This window comes from Uloborus diversus, chromosome 2 (assembly GCF_026930045.1).
Source record: "Uloborus diversus isolate 005 chromosome 2, Udiv.v.3.1, whole genome shotgun sequence".
Lineage (NCBI taxonomy): Eukaryota > Metazoa > Arthropoda > Arachnida > Araneae > Uloboridae > Uloborus > Uloborus diversus.
Window position 1 is genome coordinate 164,755,118 of NC_072732.1, and position 25,825 is coordinate 164,780,942.

At 32.9% G+C, this 25,825-nt stretch overlaps 1 protein-coding gene across 2 annotated transcripts in view; it reads right to left on the minus strand.

The window, feature by feature from the left end:
* Nucleotides 1-13,827: 13,827 nt before the first annotated feature.
* LOC129216120 (uncharacterized) overlaps nucleotides 13,828-25,825 on the minus strand; it is an 80,514-nt gene continuing 68,516 nt past the window's right edge. For both annotated transcript variants that reach the window (XM_054850276.1, XM_054850275.1), the window contains one exon: nucleotides 13,828-15,329. In XM_054850276.1, the coding sequence (XP_054706251.1) occupies nucleotides 15,053-15,329 (277 nt within the window). In that variant the 3' untranslated portion in view covers nucleotides 13,828-15,052. The remainder of the gene's footprint in view (nucleotides 15,330-25,825) is intronic.

A 25,825-nucleotide genomic window follows, 5' to 3' on the forward strand; every position in this document is an offset into this window, starting at 1 on the left:
TTTTGCACAAACTCCACCGACTATAATAAAAATTTGAATTGAAGAAATAGCTTTTAAAAAGTGTTTTTACATCCTACTACCGGAAATAAATGAATAATTGAAATTAGTTTAGTTTCTTTTAGAGTTTAGGTTTGAAACGCATAGTATGAAAAGATCGAGGATGAAAGTATGAAAAGATAGAGGATGAAGAAGAGGAAAGTTAAAACTGGGAGTACTGGGAGATGTTTGCAAAAAATGATATTTGGTCATCTTCGAAATGCCTGGTGATTTAAAGGGAGTTCATTATACAGTAAGTCGATGCTATTAATTTTGTACTTTTCTGAATTTAAGAACTGACATTTTATAATTATAATAAATAAAATATCTATTCAGCGATTATGAGCCAATTAAGTTTTTTTTCATAGTACGAGAAATACCAAAAAAAAAAAAAAAAAGTTTTTCTTTTCATGAATTTTTTAATTGAGACAAATAGAACTTGCGCGAATTTATGGTGTTAAAGAATGCATGTGCAAGTGTTAACTACATTCGGAGACGACAGGGAGATGTTTATTAGGAATTACGTGTGTCGCCTGATTTTGCACGGTCAACCTCAAAAATAAGTTCTGTCAAGTCACACGATTTTTGTTGAGGGTAATTTTGCATGCTCAACAATCAGACTTGAACCAAAAAAAAAAAAAAAAAAACTAAAATTTCCCGAAAGAACACTGACAACAAATCCTAAAAATCCCCGTAAAAGTTTAGACAATATTTCCTAAACCCCTGTGCCTCCTTTCCCAGCCATTCGAATGAGAAAACTTTGTATATAAAGTAAACACTCCCCTAAAAACTCCAATGCTAGATTGAATTAGGAGAAATCTAGGTAAAAGGGTCATTAGAGTAGAGGCAAGATCCGAAACATTGCGTCAACAAATCCTATAAATCCTCCTAAGAATTAGCATAAGTCCCCAAAAATCCCCAATACAATTTCAAGATTAATCTTTAAAAAATCAATACACGGGTTAGGACAACAGTCCTTAACACTCCCTCCCCCCATCACAGAAAGTAAAACAGACCCCAAATACTCCCTTTAATAAGAACAATAGTCCCAAAACTCTCCAAAAGGAAAAAAGAATGGGGTAGGGTTACAGTTTTCTAAAAACTCTTAAGAGTCCGTTTAAAAATATCTGAAAAATGAAAATAGTTTCATGCATGTCATAAAGAGAAAACTATTCAAAACTTCATCAACATTATCTTTCATCAGAGTTGGAAGAATAGAATAAAAACGAGCTGATGTGTGCCTCACATGAGTTCCTTTTACTCCAATTTAATGTCATTTTCCCATTATTGGTAATTTTAATGTGATTCAATAGTTTACTTTAGATATCACCAACAATGGCAAAATTAAAACCAGATTAAAAAAAAAAAATCACCAAGTTGGCGACAAAACTTGGCGAGCCAAAGACTGGCGATATATCGCCAAGTGTCCGCCAAATTATAACATCACTTGAATATACATCGAAATTAACAATGATTTCCCCCAAAAAGGGGCAAAAGACCCCTTTAGAAACACCCGAATGCAACCAAAAGGGGAGGTGCACAACTAGACCTCACTAGGTGTCTACGTACCAAATTTCAACTTTCTAGGACATACCGTTCTTGAGTTATACGACATACATACGGACGTCACGAGAAAAGTCGTTGTAATTAACTCGGGGAATGTCAAAATGGATATTTCGGGCGTTTATACGTTCTTAGGCACTTATCTGCGTGTAGTCGGGTTGAAAAAAAAAAAAAAAAAACTGAACATTAATTCGGGTGTGAGCAAAATGGAAATTAAGGTCGAATTTTGAGTGAAAATTTTTTCATGAATACAATACTTCCTTTTTACTTTCTTCTATATCTAATATATAGAAAAAAGTATTGGATTCGTGCAAATTTTCGAATTTCGAATTTTGACGGATTCGAACGTTTTGAGGTGTGCTGAGTCCATTTCGACTATTTTTGGAAAATGTCTGTCTGTCTGTGTGTGTGTGTGTGTATGTGTGTCACGTCTCTGTGTGACCAGTTTGTTGTGGCCGCTCTACAGCAAAAACTACCGCATGAAATCGAACGAAATTTCGTACACATATGTGCCCCCATGTCAACTTGTGCCCATTGGTTTTTGGCGCGAATTCCTCCAAGGGGGGTGTAGCAATGGGACGTTTTTTGAGTTACGCGTGATTGCTATTCCTCAGGAAGTAACTGGCGGAATCAAACACAATTTGGTCCATATGTTGCCAGTAACAGGAACAGGTGCTGATTCAATTTTGGTGTCAATAACTCAAACGGGGGTTGAACTATAGAACGTTTTTGTCGTCAATTGTGACTGCTGTATCTCAAGAAATAATGAACGGAATGAAAGAAAAATTTATCGGCAAGTAGCACTTAGTGGGTATAAAAGCTGATTTTATTTTGATGTCAACAGCTAAAAGGGGGTAGCGCAATCGCCCGTTCTTTTTTTCCATTGTGAGTGCCCTATCCCAAGAAGTAATGCTACGTTCTGGTTGAAATTTGGAATATATGTGAATCCATATGTAAACAGGCCTTGGTTCAATTTTGGCGCCAATCGCGCCAAGAGGTGCTGATTTATTTTTATTATCATTATTTTTTAGCGAATAAAAATAGCTTTATTAATGCAACAATAAGAAAGATAAATCGTAATAGATTATAATCTGCTTATTTCTCGTGATTTTAATTGTATGGAAATGATCGGAAATATTATCTCAATCATAGACTAATAATAAGGGTAGACCGAGCTATGGCAACCCTTTTGCTGCTCATAAACCAAACCATGTGACTGGTGGATATCCTAGCAACAGCGGGCGTTGATCGTAGCAGACGATCAACGTTCGCGAGAAATAAAATAAATAGAATTGATGGAACACGGAATCTTTTATGGAGCCCAATTTGTAAATTTGTTATTCTAAGTTGTAAATATTTTGTTAATATAGTGAGTTTTTCGTTGAGATAGTATTGTGCATTTTCTTTATTCAATTTCAATAACTATCTAAGCAATTAAAGATGCAAGTGCCCCAAAAGAATCGGCAAACGGTAAGATTTTTACCTACAATTTCAGTTTAAGATACCGATTAGTACATTTTTGCGTTAATGCAAAACGTTTACGCCATTATACGTTCACGCCAACGCTGACGTAGCAGTTAAGAATGAAATAAAAGTTACTGAAAACTGTGATCAAAACTAATTACTAATGTCAAAATAATGCATAACTAAAAGAAAAACAGTTCAATCTCTGCACCTAGAAAAAAAATTATAATGAAAACACATTACGTCTTAAGATACATGTTGGGTGCCAAACTATAGATAATGTTGCCATCTAGCAACCATGCCGCCAAAGTTTTCGCCAAGCCTTCCACTAGTCACATGATGTATCCATGAACCAATTTTTTCATCAGCAAGTCTGTGAAAGCTCGGTCTACTCTTATTATTAGTCTATGATCTCAATGATTTAAAATTTTTAACTGTTGCCATCTTGTGTTTGTTAACAAATAATATATTTGTAATTAATTCAAGCAAGGCTTTTAAAATAACTTTCAATTTTCGCTCTTTGCTTTGCTTTTGCAATAATTCTGACATTGGGATGGTCGTCAAGTTTTTGCATGTGTAATTTTGTTTTTGTTGGGAATATTGCTTCCTCGTCAAGCATGGGGAGGGATCAGAAAAAAAAAGAAAAATATAGAAGAAAGTTTTGTGATGGCCACAACATACTAGTTTGTAAAAGGAAGTAAAAAGTCCACCCAAGTCCGTCAGTTTATCAAGATCCATATCAGCATCAATCGTTCTTAAATAATGTGAATGGCAAACCTGCAAGACCAGATTACGTTAAAGTTAAAGGTATTAAAGGTAATAGTAAATGTCGCCATCAATACCATTGCAATCCTTGATTACTTTCCGCTGACAGAACAAAAATAATGATAATATAAAAATTAAAAGCGAAATTTTTGAATCTATCATTAAAGGAAAACCGTTAAGCAAAGAGACTACAGTGGCTCCCAAAAGTCTTCGTACACCTACGACTTTCAACGAAATAGGCCCCAATCCATTGGTTAGAATTAATATTTCGAAATAGGTATTTAATTATAAGATCTATGATCAATTTTTAACAAAACTGCATGAAAAGATTTCAAAAAATATTAAAACTTAATTTTTTAAAAATCAAAAACCGAAAAGTGCCGGAAATTTTATCTCACAAAAGTCTTCGTACACTTTATAAAATGTCGATGTATTATTGAATAATCTAACTTTTGATTAAGTTATTAATTAGTAGAATATCATACAGTATTCATAACACCTTTTAAACGTCTAGGAATAGATTTCATTCTTTTTTTTTTTTTTTTTTTTTTTAGCGTAATTTCTGAGTAAGTGTTCTACCACACTTCGAGTCTTACTGTTTCTAGCTCTATTTTCGTTTTAAAGCCCTATTTTCGTAATCTAGCCTCCAGATATCTCTAAATACGTTGCATTAAGTTAAAATCTGGAGATTGAGGGGGTATTTTCTAAACTTTAGGACAATTTTCGAGGCAATAGACGCAAACGTTGAAAACCGTGTGCTTCTTATCGTTATCTTGATAAAAAACAAAGTTGTTTCCAGTAACCAAATTTTTGGCTAAGAGTTCAAAATTGGTTTTTAAAATATTTAACGGAACAGCATGATTCATTATTTCATCAAAAAATTACAAACTACCAAGTCCTGATGCTAATATGCACCCTCACACTAAAACACCTCCACCGTCCTGATTAACTGATCCAACTAAGTTCTTAAGATTAAGTTCCTAATTTTTTTCTTCTACTTACAGTTATACAACAATTTAACCAAAAATGTTGAGTTAATTTTTATCTGTAAGTAAGACGTGATTCCAAAACGTTTTTAGCTTATTTATCATTGATTTTGCGAAGAAAAGCGTAAGTTTTCTGTTTTTCGCACGACCAATAGAATTTCTGCGGGAAGAGGTCCCATTTAATCCAGCTAATCAGAGAAATTGGCGAACAATTTTAGGTGAAAATTAAATGTAAAATGTTTCATTTAACTCTGCAGAAACTTTTACAGTACTCAAATGTGTAATTTTCATAATTTTTTTACTTTAAATCTCCGATCACATTTTGTCAACTTTGCCGGTTGACCTTTTCTTACCTTGTTTTCAGTACGATTCCTTTCTTTAAAGCATTTTATAAAGCACTTTACTATACAAACAAATAAATTAACTAATTTAGAGACATTTCAAACCAATTTACCACTACTGTGGGAAAAAAATTCAAATTTTGAATGGTGTTTGCGGTTTTTTACGAATACCAGCCATTTTACAGTAATAAGCACAATATTAAAGAATAAATAAACGAAAAATTAAAGCCAAATGACTTATAAGGGTCAACACAATGCAAAAATATTAATAAAATGGCATATGATAATTTTAATCACGAATTTATTCGAAAATATTTGAGAGTACGAAGACTTTTGTGGCGTGTTATTTCTCTGTTTCTTCGTTTTTTGACCCATTTCAAAAAGAAGATCCGTCAATATTTTGAAAAAAGCAATGGGTTGTATTTAGAGTGACATAGGAATGATGTGAAAAAATATTGGACTTTATATTCGAATTCAGTTTTGAGTTATTTTGGTTTTACTAAAAAAGTTCAAAGTGTACGAACACTTTTGGGAGCCACTGTATATTTCTTTACACTGGAGAAAAAAAGTTCCAGCAGATATGTCTCAATTATTTCATTCACGACAGCTAAAACTGAACTCGTGCAGACGAATAATTTCCAATTCATAAGATTTTTACTTTAAAATATTGCAACGATTTTACTGGTTAATTAGGCACTTTTGAGTTTCAAACTCGAAGGAAGAAAATCTCTAAGAGGCTATTTTTATGGGATTTCCAACGACTCCTATCAGTATTTCGAGTAGAGAGAACAATTTTATGCCATTTTTGGGTTCTAGAGTTAAAATTCGAAGAGCTCAGTCATTTTATAACGTTTGAAAACCATCCTACCACCCTTCACAAATGCAAAAGCACCTCCCTGCCAAACTTGGGCTGCTTCCGACGTAAACTCTAGATTTGTATACACTGTAAAAAAAAATCTGGAAACTCTTGAGAGTACATGGATCAAGTGCGGTTCATGAAATTTTCAAAAATGTTTGAGCATATCGGAATCCTCTCAACTGTAATTTTCTAAACTATCTGAGTATTTAAGAATCCTCATCCTATAAATTCTAGAAATGTTCACAGTATTTCGGAATTCTCTTTCTGAAATTTTCAAAAATGTTCTTCAATATAGTGTGCAGCTGCGGTTCATGAAATTTTCAAAAAACGTTAATTATTACGGAATACTCTAATTTTCAAAAACGTTTTCGAATGTTTCAAAATAGTTTTTCTGTGATTTTTTTTTAAATCCCTCCGGTATTGCAATCACTATACACAACATTATAGGTATTTCGAGCAATTTTGCAATTTCGTAATACTGGAATTTGCTGAGGTAAGATACCAGTATTTTCGGTATTAGCTGAAAATAATAAATAATTTCAATTAAAGTATTTTCAGTGTAACTTATTAAATATCTACTAAAATTTGTAAAATTACATTTTGTTCTATCATACAGAACCAAAATCAATCTATAGATGTAAAAATTTGGCTTCAAAAGCACAAACTAATAGATTATCATAAAACAAAAGTAGCGAAAAGATTGCAAAATCATATTGTCATTACTAGATGGTGAGAGAATCTCATTTTCGTGGGCTTTTGTGCACTATGTTTTTATTTTCTCCATTTCCCTTATCACTCGCTTTTTCTTATGCGAAAGTTCGAGTGTATTTATTCTATGAATAATCATTCCAACCATCACTTGCAGTAATACTTAATGATATTTTCTTTAAATCTTTCTCTCAACTGTGCTGAATTTCGGCGAAACCTTTTTCTTGTTACTAAAACAAATCGTAGATAATAATTTTGAAAAGAAAACGAATAAGAAACAACAAGATCAAATTTGAAAGTTTATCGTAAATTTCAACCCAAAAGACTAATAATAAAAATCAAACGCAAACCTCTCGCTCAAGAGAAAAAATGTTTATATTGGAAAAGTATCTCTTGGACAAAAAAAATTACAACTAGCTATAAATATTTTAATATATATGTAATATGCACAAAAATGGCTTTTTCCAAAAATAAGGCGCAAGAGAACGAATTATTTGAAAATGAACGACTTTTAGACCAATTAGAAGAGGTTTATATCGCATTGTTAACAGTACCGCCGATCTGCGTGAATTCATAAAGTGTACTTTCAACTGCAGGAAAGTTAAGCCCAAAATGAGTACCAGGCTTAGAGACAATTCGATAAAAGCATTGTTTCTTACTATTATTGATTTTTTATTATGACATCTGTTCCTTAATTTTATATTTGTTCACTATACGTTTTCATAGGTAATACAATTTTTGCACAAAATAATGAAATGTGGCAACGAAACAATGTTTTCAAGGATTTTTTTAAGATAAATTTCTAATATCGGTATTCCGGTATCATGTTTTAAAAATACAGACTATTGGTATTGAACTTTTGGTCCGGTATTGCAATCCTTGGTTGTGTATTAAAACAATTTGAATTGGTTCTTTTACATCCAACACTGTTTAAACCTGTGACTGTGATTTTTTTTTTTTTTTTTTTTTTTTGTACTTTCTACTTAACATCTGGTGCGATTTTGATTTGAAAATGTCAAACTAAATTCATGGTTGATGTTCAAAAAAGAAATTAAAATCATATAGTTATTAGGGCTCGACCGATGGCATTTTTTGGCCGATGGGCCGATGCCGATTGTTGGCCGATTGTTCAAAGATGACCGATGGCCGATGGCCGATTGTTTTCCTCCAAATGGCCGATTGCCGATGGCCGATGCCGTTGGCCGATGGCAAAAAAAAAAAAAAAAATCAAACAGAAATAAATTGATAAAATTATCAGGGATTTAAAGGATCATTGATTCATTTCACTTTACTTCCCTTCTACGAATAAGGAATTGTAATCACAAAAAAAAAAAAAAAAAAAAAAAACAGATTTTGACCTAAATTTATATTTTACGATCACCCAATTCAAACTTCACAAGTTTTTTCGGCACATCTGCACATGCATATGTACCTAAGAACATGTAGATGACTGAAATATCCATTTTGAACGCCTCCTCAGTTAATTATCGCAAATTCTCTAATGATGTTTTCATGCGCGCAAACTTACGTCATTCAAAAACATTATGAAATAGTAAGTTGAAAACTCATACGTACGTAGTATGATCTAAAAGTTAGAGGACAAGTTGTATAAAACCTTACCCTGAATAGTTCACATTACCGAAGCACATCTATCTACAAAAAAATCACCTTGAACGACTATGTACTTCTGCCAATGTTCGTATAGCTTTTAGAAGCACTCCTGGAAGACGTTTTTCACAACCTCCTGTAAGGCCTCTTGCGTTGCTGCTTTAACTTCATCGTGGGGAAGAAGGCGACTTTCATGTTGAGGATGCACGGTTCGATTGGCCAATACTCTGATATGGCAAACAAATAACATAACGTTTCGTCGGACTTAGCTCCGTGTGACTTTTACCTGTTAACAGCAAAAAAAAAAAAAAAAATTGCATGGACGCCGCTATCTTCCGCCAGGAGAAGATAAAGCTGCATCATAGAAGGTAGCGAAAAATGGCTTCCAGGAGAGCTTCCAAAGGTTATATGAACACTGGCAGAAGTACATAGTCCCTCAAGGTAACCTTTTGAAGGTGGATGTGCTTCTGTAATGTGAACTATTCTAGGTAAGGTTTTATACAGCTTGTCCCCAAACTTTTGATCGTACTACGTACAATCTGTATAAGGTGTAGTTATGCTTCTCCTTTTTTGACTGCCGTATGATGAAAGAGAAAGAACAACAGCCAAAAAAAAGAAAAAAAAGAAAGAAAGAAAGAAAGGAAGAAAAACAAAGAGACTGTTAAATAACCAATTGATTTGTTTTTGTTTTTTTTAATTGAACATGTAACTAAGATTTCAGTAATATTGTAATGATGTATGGATTTAGGTACACTACACATAGTTAAAAAATATTAAATTATGTTGTTTAATCATTCAAAAAAAATCAGAATAAAACTATGAAACCGTCAACAAATTACGCAATTAAAGTGGAAAGATTGTACGTAAACATTTTTAGTCATAAAATTAAACAAAAACAAATTAATTACAATACTAAATCATAATAGGAATATTTTTATACTTATTTAAAATTTATGAATAGAAAATTTTGCATTTTTCAAAAAACTAAAACAGTGACATAAATTTTGCTGAAAAAAAAAAAAAACTATGAAAAGAGCGAGATTCTTAAAACGCAGCTACAATAAACAAACTCAATATTTACACCAAGTTAATAACTGAATACATATGCTACTTGATCTGATGTTGGCACACATAATGTTGAACAATTTGATTGTTTAATCTTTTATGAAGCTTTACAAACAAGTTCAAATTAAATTGTTCAATTTAACAATAATTTTTTGAAATTTAAAAAATTGCATAATAGAAAATCCTTGAAACTTTTCTATAAAAAACGAAAGTAACTTACTCATTGATTTTATATAAATACATAAAAATAGTTACTTACAACAGAAAAAAAAATCGTTCGCTATTAATGATACAAAAAAGATGGCGCATTATGCAATGGGGGGGGGGGGGGGGGGGGGGGAGAGGGTCATTCTCTGATTATTCTAAAAATTCAAAAGTCCCTTCGATTTCCGAATTATGTTACCATTCAAAACGTTTTGAATCAATTTCTTACATTAATGCTCTAAATTCTTTAAAACAATAGATAAAGTTTGAAAAAAAACCTCTAATTTTATGAATGGTGTTAGTTTTAAACAACTCAGAAGTACAACTAGAGTTTAATTTCAGAAATTGAGGGAGTGGGAGGAGGGGCACGCAAGTGTTCTCGGAAATTCAAAAAATAGTCGTAAAAAATAGAGCTCAAAATAATCATAAAGCAGAAAAACCCTTTCAAAACTTGCACCCGAGTTTGTTTTGACGTGGCGGATTTAAAATATAGCAAATGTTGCAATTGCGCGAGACGCGCATAACCATAGGGGCACCGTAGCAGTTACAAAAATGCAAATGATAAATGTTTTACAACTTCTGTGATAGAGAAATAGGGCACCAAAATTTATTTCGACGGGCCCCAAACTTGTAACTCCGCCGAAGCAATACAGAAAAGACTGCATTACTGTGATTTATATTACAAATATCGAAAAATTAAAAATTACCGTCGGCTCAACGAGAATCTAACAAAATGTCACAAAAACCGGTTTCGCCATCTCATATTTGCTTCCATAGTCTCCAATTCGGCAATATATCACCAAATGATCGTCAGTCTGAGACGCTATTTTAGTTTTGCATTGAAATAAGTAATTAATAGCCACAAAAATTGAGTAAACAGGCTCTTCAGAACACCCGATAGAAAACAAAAAGGGAAGTGCACAACTGGAACGTACGCACACGCCACATGCGAAAACTTATCCTTCTACAGTTTACCATTTTGGAGTTATGACTTATGAGAGATACATACAGTGGCTCCCAAAAGTCTTCGTACACCTACGACTTTCAGCGAAATAGGCCCCAATCCATTGGTTAGAATTAATATTTCGGAATAGGTATTTAATTATAAGATCTACGATCAATTTTTAACAAAACTGCATGAAAAGTTTTTAAAAAATATTAAAACTTGATTTTTTAAAAATCAAAAACCGAAAAGTGCCGGAAATTTTATCTCACAAAAGTCTTCGTACACTTTATAAAATGTCTATATATTATTGAATAATCTAACTTTTGATTAAGTTATTAATTAGTCGAATATCATAACACCTTTTAAACGTCTGCGAATAGATTTCATTCTTTTTCTTTCTTCTTTTACCGTAATTTCTGAGTAAGTGTCTACCACACTTCGAGTCTTACTGTTTCTAGCTCTATTTTCGTTTTAAAGCCCTATTTTCGTAATCTAGCCTCCAGATATCTCTAAATACGTTGCATTAAGTTAAAGTGTGGAGATTGAGGGGATATTTTCTAAATTTTAGGACAATTTTCGAGGCACTAGACGCAAACGTTGAAAACCGTGTGCTTCTTATCATTATCTTGATAAAAAAACAAAGTTGTTCCCAATAACCAAATTTTTGGCTAAGAGTTCAAAATTGGTTTTTAAAATATTTAAAGGAACAGCATGATTCATTATTTCATCAAAAAATTACAAACTACCAAGTCCTGATGCTGATATGCACCCTCACACTAAAACACCTCCACCGTCCTGATTAACTGATCCAACTAAGTTCTTAAGATTAAGTTCCTAATTTTTTTCTTTTACTTACAGTTATACAACAATTTAACCAAAAATGTTGAGTTAATTTTTATCTATAAGTAAGAAGTGATTCCAAAACGTTTTTAGCTTATTTATCATTAATTTTGCGACGAAAAGAGTAAGCTTTCTGTTTTTCGCACGACCAAGAAAATTTCTGCGGGAAGAGGTCCCATTTAATCCAGCTAATCAGAGAACTTGGCGAACAAATTTAGGTGAAAATTAAATGTAAAATGTTTCATTTAACTCTGCAGAAACTTTTACAGTACTCAAATGTGTATTTTTCATGAATTTTTTATCTTTAAATCTACGATCACATTTTGTCAACTTTGCCGGTTGACCTTTTCTTACCTTGTTTTCGGTCCGATTCCTTTCTTTAAAGCGTTTTATCAAGCACTTTACTATACAAACAAATAAATTAACTAATTTAGAGACATTTCAAACCAATTTACCACTACTGTGGGAAAAAAATTCAAATTTTGAATGGTGTTTGCGGTTTTTTACGAATACCAGCCATTTTACAGTAATAAGCACAATATTAAAGAATAAATAAACAAAACATTAAAGCCAAATGACTTATAAGGGTCAAAACAATGCAAAAATATTAATAAAACGGCATATGATAATTTTAATCATGAATTTATTCGAAAATATCTGAGTGTACGATGACTTTTGTGGCGTGTTATTTCTCTGTCTCTTCGTTTTCTGACCCATTTCAAAAAGAAGATCCGTCAATATTTTGAAAAAACCAATGGGTTGTATTTAGAATGACATAGGAATGATGTAAAAAAATATTGGACTTTATATTCGAATTCAGTTTCGAGTTATTTTGGTTTTACTAAAAAATTTCAAAGTGTACGAACACTTTTGGGAGCCACTGTACATACATCCAGCAGCAAGAAACAACGCAATAATTAACTTGTTTGGTACCTGAATGCAGTATTAAAAACTCTTTCAGGGGTGACTGAAATAGAAATTCATACTGAAATTTAGTAAACAATTCTATATGAAAACAACCTTTACTTTTTATTAAAAGGTAAAACATCAAAGGTTCTTTTTTTTTTTCAAAAACATCGGCCAATTCCATCGGCTTTTCGATGTTTTTAAGGCCGATGGGCCGATGTTTCCTGCAATTTAGCATCGGCCGCCGATGCCGATGGCTAGATTGTTAAACCATCGGCGCCGATGCATCGGTCGAGTCCTAATAGTTATAACACGGCTAGTAAAGCTTTATTCAGTACCATAGCACAAGTAAATGCTTTAGAATTAAATGGAGATCGTTGATAATAATAAAGTGAATATAGTAACATTTAATGCCAGTTCTGTGTCATAATATTGTTTGCCGTTTTTAATATTTCTTTGCTCATCCAACTCCTTTTTGTCTACGTTGTATGAAAATCCCTATTAACGGACACCCCTCTCATGCGGACAATTTTCAATTCCCCGATTCCAAGGCAAATAACATTATTTAACCCCTGTCCTACGGACGCCTCTCTATTGTGGACAAAAAAAAAAAAAAATTGTCTCTTTAGTGTCCGCATTTGAGAGGTTTTACTGTCTTTTTGTTCTAAAATTTATTAAGACCTTTGAAACACCTTTAATATAATCAAATAGAATATTCCATTTCTATTCCGTTTTTTGCGCCGAAATATTCTTTCTTACAAATTTGCTTGAAAAATATCCGCGAATTAGTTTAGAATTAATGTATTATTAAATTTCTGCCTAAGGACTAATGTTGTGATTTTTCGAGGGATTCAATTTCAAACGAAAAAAAATTTAAAATCAGAAGTAGAAGATAGGAAAAATGCACTCTAGGCAAAATCTGTTGAACAAAAAAGTTTTTCTAGTATAGGAATACTATATAAAAGTTTTCGGACAGAGGGAGACCTACTCACAGCTTTACTTTCAAATGTCATTTAATTGATAGAAGCCATTTATTGGCCATACAAAAACTAAACTAAATCATTTTAAGCGTTTTGTGCGATTAACTGTGAAAAAACTCGATTAGATATATATGATACTAAGGTTCTTTTTCATTAATGCAAAATTTTTTCCTCATACCTTAAGAAAAAAAAAGGTTCGATTACCGTTACGTTTATCTGAAAAACCAAAGGTAGTATTGCGATTCTATGGCTTGATTTCGAAAATTTTTCTTCCTTTTTAAAATTTATTTTAGCTCACCATGTTTAAACAACACCATGCCTTGAACCTGTGTGTTGCGAAACTATAGTTTTTGATCTCGTATGTGAAAAGTACAGTCGAACGGGTACGACTGTTTTAGTAATTATATTATGTTCATGTACTGCAGATACTGTAAATATTGCACATACGTAGCTTAATACTCACAAAAAAAAAAGGACAACGAGTTTTTCAAAAAAAAAAAAAAAAAAAATTGTTTATAAGAACATATGTTTGGTAATGCTAAGTAAAGAAGAAACATTCAATAAGAAATCTTTATTTTTTAATATCCGTGAACCAATTTACAAAATTTTTCCACAAACAAGGTTTTTTTTTTTCAAAAACATTTTTTCCAAGTAACGAAAGCTCGAAAAACTAAATAGTGAAAACCAGAATAAATATCTTAGCTGGAACAAAATAATAAAATACACATACAAATTTTGATGTAGGCAACAAACTGTTTACTCATTTTCAAATCTTATTTTGTATCATTACACAAAAAATTAGTCAATGTTTCCAACGCAGGCGAATTTTATATGAAGTCGATTTAGTACTTACAACACCAGATGCCCAAGTTAAAACGATCTATTTCAAGTAATCTGCAGTTTTTTAATAGGTAAAAAAAGAAAGATTAATTTGAGAACAGTTTCTTAATAATTATTAATTTTCTTTCGTTAACTATTCAATGTTCTCAAAACTACTTCGTGACCTTTTATTTGCTATGCGCTTATTTGCTTGTATGTCTATCTTGGATTTTCATTGCTATTTTTTGTATTACGCAGGCTGTCTAAAAAAAGACGTAACGACATGAAAAAAATTTAACGAACTGCACAGAGTTGAGCCTTCAAATTTAGCACCACACAAATTGAAGAGATTTCTCTGATGTGTCAGTAGGTAAAAAGACAATAAATAAATAAATACTGAATTTAGATCACAAAGCAAACTATTATATTTTAACTGTGTTTCAAACGTTTCCGCGAATTCAGTCTGAACTTATTAGCAATTGTTTTTTTTTTTTTTTTTCAGTTAGCTTCTTCCACCAAGCTTCTCATTTCACAAAGTTTAACTTTTCATTTTTCACTAATATTGATCTCCCGCAAACCTTTTGATACTTTTCTCAGCTAATGATTAATTATTCCCTAGAAATTACTGTGATAATACAGAGCATCAGCAATTTCATTGTCAGCATATCTTATAGTAAACTCGAAGTCTAAAGCCCTATGGTATGAAATCAGTTTTGATCCCAATTTACAGAATAAATTTCTAAACAAGTGTTAATTTTGTATAAGCATTAGTGAATTAACACTAAATTGCTTAAATAATCTTTGAAACATCATTATCTGTCCTCAAACATAAATGAAGAAAATAAAGAAAAGCTGATGCAAATCAATTGATTTTTTTTTTTTTTTTTGCTTAAATTAGCAGTGAAAATGCGACACATGTTCAAAATGCTCGTTTATGAATTTGATAGCTCTGCATTGATTCATCAATGCACGTAAAGTGAGCGTAAACACAAGAAAGCAAATAAAAACATCAACAGTTCGTAACTTAAATGCGGGGCTTGACTGCCGCCAGAACAGACAGGTGGTTTACTCTGGCACGTTTTCGGGTCGGGCTCGGGGTAGAGAGGCATGTTTTGGCACACAGCTTGGAGTTGTTCACCAGTTGCACGTTGAATATATTCCGCAGTGAAGTTTCCGGCAACTTCACCGCAGCTCTCTTCTGCCTTAGAACTTGCACATTTGAGGAAGTTCGCTACTGGACTACAAGAGAAAGAAAATAGTTCTATATTCCATGGAAGATATGTTTAAGTATACTTCTTTTATGCAATTCTTTATCTATAAATTAAAAAAATGCACCCTATGACAAAAAAATCGACGCACCAAGAAGGAGTGTCAGAATGAAACGAACGAGATTAACAAACGTTGTAAACATATGTACTGTCCGATATTTTAACGAGAAACCCTACTCGAATTTGCGCATGCGTCAGGTCTCTTCTGATTTTATCAAAACAGGGGTGATAGCAAGAAGAAAGTAACGAGCAAGCAAAAACGTAATGCACCGGGAAGTGCGCTTCCTTAAACCATCACCCCTTTTTCAATTGAAACCGTTCGCAGCTGCGAGTCGCGGAGTTCGAGAACAGACAGTAAGCGCATTATAAATGTAATAAACTGTTTATAAATTAAAGCGAGTTGAAGATTTATTACTGGAAAAACCCAAATGAATGGAGGTTTTAGTACCCTGTTGAGCCGAGGCCTTCGAGATAGGAAGGCCATCCAACTAGCAAATGACGTCATCGTTTGCCGATCCACAATGATATTTGGAAGTGAGCACTTCGATTAATATTTTGGTTAAATAAACCTATTTGGTTTATTTATTATTGACTTCTGTTATTTTAGTAGCACTACAAGTTCTACTTTTTCATTTGAAAACATAAGAAGGAACCGATAATCATACATTAAAAAATACACTGAGCTTAATTCATAGTATTTGACATAAAAACATTTATAAGTCTTACAAAGTATTCAAATAACTAAACACGATTTTATTTTACAATCATGTTAAAACAAAGTGATAAATAAACACAGTTTTATTTTTCAATAGAAATTGTTTTTTAACTAATCGCATTTTAACTACTCGTATATTGTATTGAAACATTAAGTCTTAAGAAATATTCAAATAAATAAATGAACTTTCATTTTACAATTACATCAAAACAAAAAATATTACTATTGTATTTGAATAAGAATTAAATGAAATTTTAAAAAATAAATAAACATTTTTACTTAAGAAAACGGGAAACATGACTGCAATATGTTTCAAAGACATAACATCAAATTAAAGTACATAATACCAGATTATTAATGTTAACTTAACTGAACAAATTTATGCTTTTAAAAAGACGTGAATGCTTGGTTGCCATCCGCCAAAGTAAACGGTACCCTACCCCCTTCAATTATGAAAACTTCAAAAAAAAAAAAAAAAAAAAAACCCAAAATATCTCCATCTTCCTTAAAATTTCAAGGGCACAGTTATTTATAACTATAGCCGTTGAAAAGCTATCATTACTATGAGACTATGATTCCGACCCCCCCCCCCTTCGGTGGGCACTCTCGAAAAATTACACAGGAATTCAACGTGAAAAACGTTAATTAAAGAATGAATAATACAACATCATGAATACTGTATGTTGTACATCAAAAAAATGTATTCAATATCTAAACAGCCTTTTTTTTTGGAATTCGGCTACTTTTCCATTTTCAGCTTTTTCTGCTGCTAATGATTTTTGTGTGTGGAGGGGGGGGGGGCTTTAATAGTTCATCATTTTAGGCTTTTGAAAAATTATTTTAAAAAGCATTAATTGATGACAAAGTAACCTTTTTCAAAAAACTTTTCATAGAATGACCATTTTAGCAACTTTCTTTAATACTTAAAACCTCATATATATTAAATTTAGATCAACATTCTGCTGAGTATGCTCTTTTAGGAAATCAATGTGACAGTTTTGTGACAGGGGGAAGGGAGGGGATAACAAGAAGTGTGACATCACGCGTTGTTTATGACAATATGCTCATGTTGAACAGCGTTACATGTAACAAGGAGGAGGGGGGGGGGGGGATTTTGTTCAAAAGTTTGTAACATACTTTATAGACAGCCCTTTAATTCAATTTTCCTGAAAGCTTATTAACAGAAAACCCAAGGAGTTCAAAAAATATGTAGTTCAAGACATTTTGCCCTTTTTAAGCTTAAACAAACAAGCACAGAGCATTTGGCAAAAACACGTTGTGTATCCACTGCTCAAAATTAATCTTTCGCAAGCCCAGAAATTATGAATACCGTTAACTTAACCACAATGTGTGCATAAATATCATAAAACTTAAAGACAACAGTGAAAAAAAAACCATATATATATTTTTTTTAATTTACGCACAGAACCAGCTTGTTTGAATAACATTGCAGGGGCATAGTTGGGAGGAAATGTTTGAGTATCGAACCCACGACCTCCGGCGTTCAAATCTAATCTTCTATCTCAGAACTACGGAAGCCCATCAAGGAATGTTTTTTGATCAAAATAACACATGCTAGCGTATGAAACAATTTAATCGAAACGGAAAATATAAGATTAGTTCAGTTAAAAGCCTGTTTCAATAAACTTGTTTACATATTAACTGAATATCAACACCAAGTTACGTTGCTTCTGATAGCAACAAGTATATTTGCAGAAAATTTTGACACATGTATATTGTCAACTTGGAAAATCCATTTCGAATAAATGCGTGTACAAAGTTGAAAAAATAAAGAAATAAAAAGTTAACCGTTTCAAATATTAAAGCAGTATACTGAAATTACAGACAAAGATACCAGAAAGAAAACTGACAATTGTTTGTGTAATGGGGGAAAACTTAAGTAATCTTAACTGCATAAAATGTAAATTTGTTTATCTGAGAAAAGTACTTACCTCCGAACTTTAAAATTTATTCCATGAGGCGCACAGCTTTTTTCTTCACATGCAGGTTGTTCGGAAGCGGAAATCGCTGACTCACTTGCACTCAGCAGACACTTATATTATATATATATTTTTTAATTGTCTCTACATTCCGGTACATGGAAAGGATGACAAATTCAACAGTATTGTATTCAAAAATGTGCAGCCGAAGTTACTTATTTTCTATATCATCTATTTCAACCAGAGCAAGAAGCACTATTGTTTAACTGGTAGACTGCACTGCTTTCAAAGTTTCGCGCCAAGTTCATAGATCGACGACTGGTGGCGTAACGAAGCGGGGGGGGGGGGGAGGGGAGTTGTCTGGCCTGTTATCACGTGGGTCTCGGTTGAGCCACCTCTAACGTGGTGAATGCACGAGGCGGTACAAGCATGCACTGCGGTATAAGTCTCGTAAGATGACCTACGTCCTCTCGTACCACAGTTGCGTTAAACGTCTCACTGGTTAGATCAAACTGGTAGGCTGTCTAACTTACCATGCCAATCGGTCCCAGATATATTAAATCTGTGATGTTAAGAGATCGATCAGGCTAGAAAAGATGAAAATGTGGAAGAAGAAGCCCTCCGACCGAGACCCACGTGATAACAGGCCAGACAACTCCCCTCCCCCCCGCTTCGTTACGCCACCAGTCGTCGATCTATGAACTTGGCGCGAAACTTTGAAAACAGTGCAGTTTACCAGTAGTGTTGCTTGCTCTGGTTGATATAGATGAAATAGGAAATATGTAACTTCGGATGCACATTTTTGAATACAATTCTGTTGGATTTATCTCTTCCTTTCCACGTACCGGAATGCAAAGGCAATTAAAAAATATATGTATAATATAAATCTTAAGTGTCTGCTGAGTGAAAAGTGAGTCAGCGATTTCCGCTTCCGAACAACCTGCATGTAAAGAAAAAAGCTGGGCGCCTCATGGAATAAATTTTAAAGTTCGGAGGTAAGTACTTTTCTCAGATAAACAAATTTACATTTTATGCAGTTAAGATTACTTAAGTTTTCCTCCATTACACAAACAATTGTCAGTTTCCTTTCCGATATCTTTGTCTGTAATTTGTAATTTCAGCATACTGCTTTAATATTTGAAACGGTTAACTTGCAACTTTTTATTTCTTTATTTTTTCAACTTTGTACACGCATTTATTCGAAATGGATTTTCCAAACTGACAATATACATATGTCAAAATTTTCTGCGAATATACTTGTTGCTATCAGAAGCGTAACTTGGTGTTGATATTCAGTAAAAATGTGAACAAGTTTATTGAAACAGGCTTTTAACTGAACTAATCTTATATTTTCGGTTTCGATTAAATTGTTTCATACGCTAGCATGTGTTATTTTGATCAAAAAACATTCCTTGATGGGCTTCCGTAGTTCTGAGATAAAAGATTAGATTTGAACGCCGGAGGTCGTGGGTTCGATACTTAAACATTTCCCCCCAACTACGCCCCTGCAATGTTATTCAAACAAGCTGGTTCTGTGCGTAAATTAAAAAATATATATATGTTTTTTTTTTCACTGTTGTCTTTAAGTTTTATGATATTTATGCACACATTGTGGTTAAGTTAACGGTATTCATAATTTCTGGGCTTGCGAAAGATTAATTTTGAGCAGTGGATACACAACGTGTTTTTGCCAAATGCTCTATGCTTGTTTGTTTATGCTTAAAAATGGCAAAATGTCTTCAACTACATATTTTTTGAACTCCTTGGGTTTTCTGTTAATAAGCTTTCAGGAAAATTGAATTAAAGGGCTGTCTATAAAGTATGTTACAAACTTTTGAACAAAATCCCCCCCCCCCTCCTCCTTGTTACATGTAACGCTGTTCAACATGAGCATATTGTCATAAACAACGCGTGATGTCACACTTCTTGTTATCCCCTCCCTTCCCCCTGTCACAAAACTGTCACATTGATTTCCTAAAAGAGTATACTCAGCAAATTGTTGATCTAAATTTAACATATATGAGGTTTTAAGTATTAAAGAAAGTTGCTAAAATGATCATTCTATGAAAAGTTTTTTGAAAAAGGTTACTTTGTCATCAATTAATGCTTTTTAAAATAATTTTTCAAAACCTAAAATGATGAACAATTAAAGCCCCCCCCCCCACACACACAAGAATCATTAGCTGCAGAAAAAGCTGAAAATGGAAAAGTAGCCGAATTCCAAAAAAAAAAAAAGGCTGTTTAGATATTGAATACATATTTTTGATGTACAACATACAGTATTCATGATGTATCATTCATTCTTTAATTAACGATTTTCAAGTTGAATTCCTGTGTAATTTTTCGAGAGTGCCTACCGAAGGGGGGGGGGGTCGGAATCATAGTCTCATAGTAATGATAGCTTTTCAACGGCTATAGTTATAAATAACTGTGCCCTTGAAAATTTAAGGGAGATGGAGATGTTTTGGGGTTTTTTTTTTTTTGAATTTTTTCATAATTGAAGGGGGTAGGGCACCCTCTACTTTGGGGGATGGCACCCAAGCATTCACGTCTTTTTAAAAGCATAAATTTGCTCAGCTAAGTTAACATTAATACTCTGGTATTTATGTACTTTAATTTGATGTCATGTCTTTGAAACATATTGCAGTCATGTTTCCCGTTTTCTTAAGTAAAAATGTTTATTTATTTTTTAAAATTTCATTTAATTCTTATTCAAATACAATAGTAATATTATTTTTTGTTTTGATGTAATTGTAAAATGAAAGTTCATTTATTTATTTGAATACTTCTTAAGACTTAATGTTTCAATACAATATACGAGTAGTGAAAATGCGATTAGTTAAAAAAAAATTTCTAATGAAAAATAAAACTGTGTTTATTTATCACTTAACATGATTGTAAAATAAAATCGTGTTTAGGTATTTGAATACTTTGTAAGACTTATAAATGTCTTTATGTAAAATACTATGAATTAAGCTCAGTGTATTTTTTAATGTATGATTATCGGTTCCTTTTTATGTTTTCAAATGAAAAAGTAGAACTTTTAATGCTATTAAAATAATAGAAGACAATAATAATTAAACCAAAATACTAATCGAAGTGCTCATTTCCCAATATCATTGTGGATCGACGAACGATGACGTCATTTGCTAGTTGGATGGCCTTCCTATCTCGAAGGCCTCGCTCCGACACTATTTCTGTGCGAGACAGAGCATAGCTCTGTTTAACGATGGCTCCTGGAAATGCTGTCATGAGTCCCAACACATATGAAAGAAAAGCATGACACATAAGTGCTGTTACGCTGTCACGGTGTTGTGATTAATATTGGGAGTGACCATGTTTCCTATGCCATGGCACCCGAAACTATCACCTGAGCTGCAGGTGCGGTTTGTCGCTGAAAACTAAGGCTGGATCAGGGTTCTCACGCTCTCTTCTGTATTTGGAGTAGTGTCGCTTTAGTTTGGACGGTAACCAAATGGATCCAGGTCGACTTTCGCGACGAATCCAGATTAAATTTGTGCAATGGCAACAATCGTGTACACATGCGGGGATCTGTTGTGAACGCTCTAGTAGTGCGTTTTTATTTTCGCTTCACATCTCGCACAAAGCTGGGGGTAGTGTTGTGGGTAGGTATGGAATAAAGAACAAATTATTACTTTTCTGACTTGTTCAATTTTCTGATTTATCGTAGATAGAGCATATCTGAGATCACTTTGAACGAAAAGGTGGACGGCCTAAGAGTTTGATCGAACTAGGGGCGCTTTTACAGTAAATGTGATATGAGATGAAGTAGCACATCGTGCAATACTTTCAACCCTAAATCCTTGCCAGTATCGCCTCGTGAATTCTTGCTAGAGGTGTCTCGAAAGGGTACTAAAACCTCCATTCATTTGAGATTTTCTCTCTAATTAATGATCATTTTGCATTCAATCTGGAATACCTTTTTTATACCAATGCTGTCCTCACGTATGTAAAATTTTGCTTCATTCTGACAACTCTCTTGGTGCGTCTTTTTTTTTTTTTACATATCTTTTTTAACATTTTAATAGCGTATTTCTAATTCCATAAGTAAGTCAGTGCTTTCTAGCAATTTAAAAAAGACAATTTTGGTACATTAGTATTATCGTGGGGGATCATGAATCTTGCCAAACTTGCATAAGGTACTTAGGAAAACTTTCGAATATGATTTTTTTTCGTGGCATGATTCTTGAAGTCACCAACATAGCCATTAAAAAAATCAATAATTAGGCTTATCTTGTGTTTAAAAAAAACATCAACCATTTATTTTGAGAAACTTTCAGCGATTCTTTTTTTTTTTTTTTTTTTGCGAATGATTTCTTAAGTCACAAAACTATAAAATGTACGCTAAAATGTGAAACAATTTACTTGCGAATTAAGACGATTAATCCGTGGTACAGCTCAAAAAATATCGCTAGAAATTAAGTTTTACCACGGTAGAAGTTCAAAACGTAAAATTTTATTTTTCTGCAAAATGAAGCTGTATTATTACGAGAAAAATATCATGATTTAATATTTGTACATTTGTGCAAAAATATAAATTAAAATAAAAGGCCATTTCATCTTTATAGGTGAAGCGGCGTTCATCTTTATCGGCGAAGCGTGCGAAATGACGTTATATGTACGAGAGCGCTGAACCAATGATGAACGAGGAAAAAGGTAAATATTGTGTTACTTCGACAGTATCATTTGCTAGATTTTCCGCGTAATAGAGTAACCATTTTTTTAAAACAATTTTCGAAATATGGAAGAATACATAAAAAGACAGGTAAGTTAACTAATTATTTTTTAATATAAATGTTACACATTAGTTAAGTTGGTTATTTAAGTTCTATACAGTTGAAATGTAGAAAAGAGAAAGCATCTGCCTATGAAAAACATTTCGAAATAATTTGTATCTTTCTTTAATAGGATTTTACTGATTTTTAAATTAATTTTCACTATTAAGTTAACCGCTTAACAGGGGTGCCCATCCCCCCCAAGCTCAATGGCACAAATCCCCCCCCCAAAAAAAAAAATTCCCGCTTTCGAATGGGGTGACACATAAGTTTTTAGAGTGTAATTTCTAGTCAAATTCAGGGGGGGGGAGCGCTAACAAACTGAAATATTGTTGGATTGTGTGACCCATCTTGCCTTCCCAAATTTTACAACGTAGTCCTTGTGTAAACAAATTTTAGGTACCCCTGAATTTTGCTACACTTTTTTTTTAACGTATGAATAGTTACAGGGAGAGTATATTCAACTTTCTGGCTTGGGATGGAGTCATTACTAGATGTATACAATATGAATCTTGAAACGGAAATTTATTGCCACTTTGATAGAGGGTCCGGGGTTTCCTCCCCCGAAAATTCTCGAAATTGTAGTTTTAAAACTACAGTTTTAGACGATCTCTGGTGATGTTAGGGGGATACATGGTTTGGTGTTCCCTTCCCAGTAATTTTCCAATATTGAAACTTTAAAAGCGCAACTGTAGATAGTCAACGTTGTGTTAAGGAGGGCTCTCCTTTGTTTTCAAGTTTTAGTTCTAAGAACGAAGTTTTAGACTATCTGTGGTAATTTAAGGAAAGAAGATATCCTAGGGCTTGCCCTAGGGAAATTTTTAAAATTAAGTCTTAAAAACGCTATCTACGGTTGGATGAAAAGCGGTTTTCTGAAATTGAAGCTCTAAAATCGCAATCATAGCCGACCTTTATGATAAGAAAACAAAAGTTTTCGAAAGCTCTGCCGAAACTTTCTCGAAATTGAAGCCCTGAAAACCAATTTTAAGAGGATTTTTCAATAATGTTGATAAGAGTGGGGGAGTGTTTATAAACATACTAGTAGTTTTTAATTATTCGTCCCTTTTCTCTTTAAGTTTTATTCTTCTATTCTATTGTCAATTGCTTTATTTTTCTAAAATTTATAAATTTGCATAACATTCAGAATAGCTTTAAAAAAATTTCATTCACACTGCAAAATCGGAACAGTTCAAAAGCGATACCATATTAATAAAGCAATTAAAAAATAAACAAATGAATGTAGCAAGAAATGTGCATAGCTGTAATCTATATATATAAAAATGAATGTTTGAATGTCATCTATGAACTCAAAAAACTACCCGGCAGATTTGGCTGAATTTTTCACCGTTTGTTATTTTTGGTACTGGGAATGTTTATAGACCAGTTCGAAAAAAAATCCGATTGATAGTTCCTTTTTTATTCCAATTTAAGTCACAATCCATTGGATAAATACGAATAAAATTATCGGCTGCAGAAATTAATTCGCGTGAAAGATCTCATTAATAAGAAGTTAGCTGTTGCCATTTTTCTTGAGTTTGAACAAATAAATTCTTTATTGTTTTATGGCTTTTCATGCAACGGGGGGATTTAAAACTTTTTCTATTTGATATTTTTAGCGATTGATTGATCTTGCAAACTGCGTGAGTACAAAATTTGAGTATAGTCACGGCTTCACTTGATACCTGGACCGATTATTATGAAAATTGCTATATATATATTTTTTTTTCCACGGAGAAGGTGCATAATATGCTCATTGAAGCCAGTCGCCACCAGGTGGCACTGCAGAGTAGCAACTTCTGTCCCGTTCAACCGATTGTCATGAAAATCAGTATAATGATGTTTTTTTTTTTTTTTTTTTTTTTTTTTTTTTTTTTTTTTTTTTTTTTTTTTTTTGTTGGCGTAGCAACGCACGTCGGGTACAGCTAGTAGCAAATAAAATATTCTTAAAAATAATCATTCAAAAAATAAATAAATAAAAACTCCAGTTGGTGATCCTAGTGAACATACATTCGCTCCCACAGGAAATCACAGGATAGTGTAATAACTAAAGACATCTAAATAACAATGTTGAAAAACGTTTTGTTCTTACAATATAATCCAAATTGAAAATATCTTGACTTACCTATTCGAGCAACAACAAAATCAAAAATGAATAACAGATAAATTACTTTTGAAACTGATCGCAGAACAAACAGCATGAACAAAAATGAAAAAAATAAAATAAAGCTATTCCATTGCTGCATTTATTTATCGTTTGTCAAACTTAGCAGGGACTTGCACAGAAATTTCGGGGCCCGTTACAAATAACTTTTCCGGCTCCCTCCATATTGTTTATCCTTATATTTTACCCCTAGTTTTGAAAATATTAGGCCCCCTTCAAGCTCGGGCCCGGGCCAACAGATGTCTCTTCTCCCCCCCCCCCTCCGTGCACACTCCAGAAACTTAGCTGAAGTTTTTATCAAATCTAAATAGTAATTTTGAGTAGAAATGACCGAAAAATTTGCTATGGTCACACACGCTCATAACTAAAATACTTAATTTCAGTTGATTAGTAATGGGTGTATTTGTTTGAAAAGATCTTAATGGAGTTGTTTCCATCAGTCAAAAGTACTACTTTTAGTCACTGAAGTTGATAGAATGAGCAAAAGAAAAAAAAGTTGGAGCGAGGAAAATCTTTATTTTCAGAACGTTTAATTTTTAATTAATTTTTTAAAATGTCCGATTTTTTAAATAAGGCGTGGTTTTTATGACGTCACAAGTGATGTACTTTGGCGCAGCGAATTAAATATTTTGCTCTTCCCTAATGGAATCGGTGAATGTCATTTCATCGTTTGTGATGTCATGAGCAGAAGCGTAAAAAAGAAATTGAATCTGCGCTTCGATTAAATTTTTTTAAAAATGCTAAACTTTTTCAAATTATTTAAAAAAAGGTCAGATCCTTTGTTTTCAAGCATGGTCTTATAGAAAAAAAAATACTTGTAAAATTTCGGAAACGATCCCATTATCTTAAATAATG